At 35.9% G+C, this 2,465-nt stretch overlaps 1 protein-coding gene across 1 annotated transcript; it reads right to left on the reverse strand.

Moving 5' to 3' along the window:
- Positions 1–1,548: 1,548 nt before the first annotated feature.
- LOC137809109 (uncharacterized) lies at positions 1,549–2,094 on the reverse strand. Its single transcript, XM_068610250.1, has one exon. The coding sequence runs from the start codon at positions 2,092–2,094 to the stop codon at positions 1,549–1,551; it is 546 nt and encodes a 181-aa protein (XP_068466351.1).
- Positions 2,095–2,465: the final 371 nt, after the last annotated feature.

Raw genomic sequence — 2,465 nt, forward strand, 5'->3', positions numbered from 1 at the left:
ACCTCCATCTTGGTTTTTGAAGAAGATGAATCAGCAAAAGATTTTTCCTTGTCTACCAAAGCACTCCTTGGATTCTTGTGATATTTCTCAAGCGTATCCCACATCTCTTTAGTTGAGATACATTCTGCAATCTTGAGCAATTCATCAGAATCTAGAGCAGAAACAATTACATTCTTTGCAATACAGTCAAGGTGTTCTTTTTTAGATGATGCAGAGTTATTTTCAGGCATATGCATGTAGGCATTGTTTGAAATAACATTCCAAATTTCCTTATTTAATGATTCAATAAAGAACTTCATTCTTATGCACCATATTGGATATATTTTACCACAGAACAGAGGTGGTTTATTCAAAAAAAGCACCTTCCCCAAAATACATTTTGTCAGCCATCAAAAAGATTTTTCAGAAAAAAAAAAAACAGAAACAAGAACTTGAGTATTTTTCAAGAACCTAGCTCTTGATGTCAATTGTAAGAATTGATGGCTTAAACAAGAGGGGTGAATTTTTTTATGAGAGATTTTCGCAAACTCTTGATTTAGAATGAATCTTTATCAAACAATCCAGATAAGCAATTAAGGAAAGCAATCAAACAATCCAACAAAAACAGATATCAGAATTTTAACCGGTTAAACCTTCGTTTTAATCGGTTGTTTATGCCACCAGCCGAAATGAAATTATCAAACAGTTATGGAGAGTGTGAGAGAAGGAGAGATTTATACAATAGGTTTATATTGGTTCACTCACATGGAGCTACATCCCGTTCTCAGAAAACCTCTGAGTTCCACTAGTAACCAATACCAGATTACAACACACGCAAAGAGGTAACCTTGCAACCCAAAAGATTCACTCACCCTCTTTGAAACACCAAACACCTCAAGACAGAACAACCCTCTGTCTTTACAGGATTTCAAACACACACAGCAGTTAAAAAGAAGTACTATTCCAAGTAACTAAACAAGGATAGAAAACACCTGGATTTGCACAATACAGGAAACTCCTATGATCAAAACTTGTTACCACAGCAAAGCTTGAAGAACAATCTTGCACTTTTGAAAAATTCCTTTCAAAAACAAATCTCTTTCTTTGATATCAAATCTGTATCAATACTTTTTGTATTTGAATGTGTATTTTTCTTTGAAAGAGAGACTATATTTATAGCTTTGAAATGTAGTCGTTTAAGGCAATTTTAATCACTGAATCAGTTATAACAAATTTTTAAAAAATTGTTATGAGAACACACATTTAACCGGTTGAAACCACGATTTAACCGGTTGAATGAGTCAAGTAGTTGCATAACTAATTCAAAAAGAAGTTTTAAAAACCTCAAGCCAACTAAGTGACAAACAACCGATTATCTCGATAAATCAACTGGTTGTTTTCCCTATGCTTGGAAAAACACTTTGTTTCTTTTAAAACTGATTGATCAAGCTTTGTGTAGGAATTAGAACTGATCTTAACAAAGATTCTAAACATACTAATTTAAACCCAAACCAAAAAGCAGGACATCTTCAGGCTTCATGTTGATTTGAAACATCAAAGCTCCCATGTTCAACAGCATTTTCCCCTTTTACTTTTCAAGCTACTCTCGTAGCATTTCCTCGCCGTCTTCTGATCAGACTTGATGGTGACCACTCCTCCATCAAGTGAAGGCAACTTCATCTTCATGTGCCTCGTTGAAGACACTGCATCCAACCTATTCAAAAAAGGTCTCTCCAAAAGCAAATTATAAGCTGAAGAGGCATTAACCACAATGTACCTAATGTTAATTGTCCGAGCTATGGTGCCATCAGAAAATGTCGTCCTTAGCTCGAAGTATCGCCGCACTTCCACTTGATCTCCTGCAAAGCCAAACAAGCAACCATCGTACGACTTTAGCTGGTCAGGAGATAACTGCAAATTGTTGAATGTTGACCAGAACATCACATCAGCTGAGGTTCCCTGATCAATGAGAACTCGGTGTACCTTCCTTCCCACGGTGACAACAGATATCACCACTGGATCATCCTCGTGAGAAACCATGTCCTCTAGGTCAGAGCTCGTAAAACAGAGAGTGGGCTTTGATTGATGGTTGGGCATCCTTGCCTCCACAGTCATTACTACTTTCGCGTATCGCTTACACTTGGAAGCAGAACTCCCTCCTCCAAAAACTCCTCCCGAGATGGTGTTCAGTTTCTCATGGATCGGTATCTTATGTGTTTGGTTGATAAGTGCCAATGTGTAGTTTTTATGATTGATAAAATTGAACACTTTGGAACTTAATTGTTGCTTAATGTAAGAAAATTACCCTAATCTGAGAATTATTGAATCTGATTATATATTTTGAAACAAGAAACAAATGAAGAAATTTAATCTCAAATTTGTGTAAATTGCAGATGAATATGAAGCATTGAAAGAATGTATTCAAGCTGGCATTGAAAGAAAAAAAAGTAAAAACTTAATTGGATCACAAGAAGATTTAGCTTGGA

This window comes from Phaseolus vulgaris, chromosome 2 (genome assembly GCF_051622355.1).
Source record: "Phaseolus vulgaris cultivar YP4 chromosome 2, ASM5162235v1, whole genome shotgun sequence".
Lineage (NCBI taxonomy): Eukaryota > Viridiplantae > Streptophyta > Magnoliopsida > Fabales > Fabaceae > Phaseolus > Phaseolus vulgaris.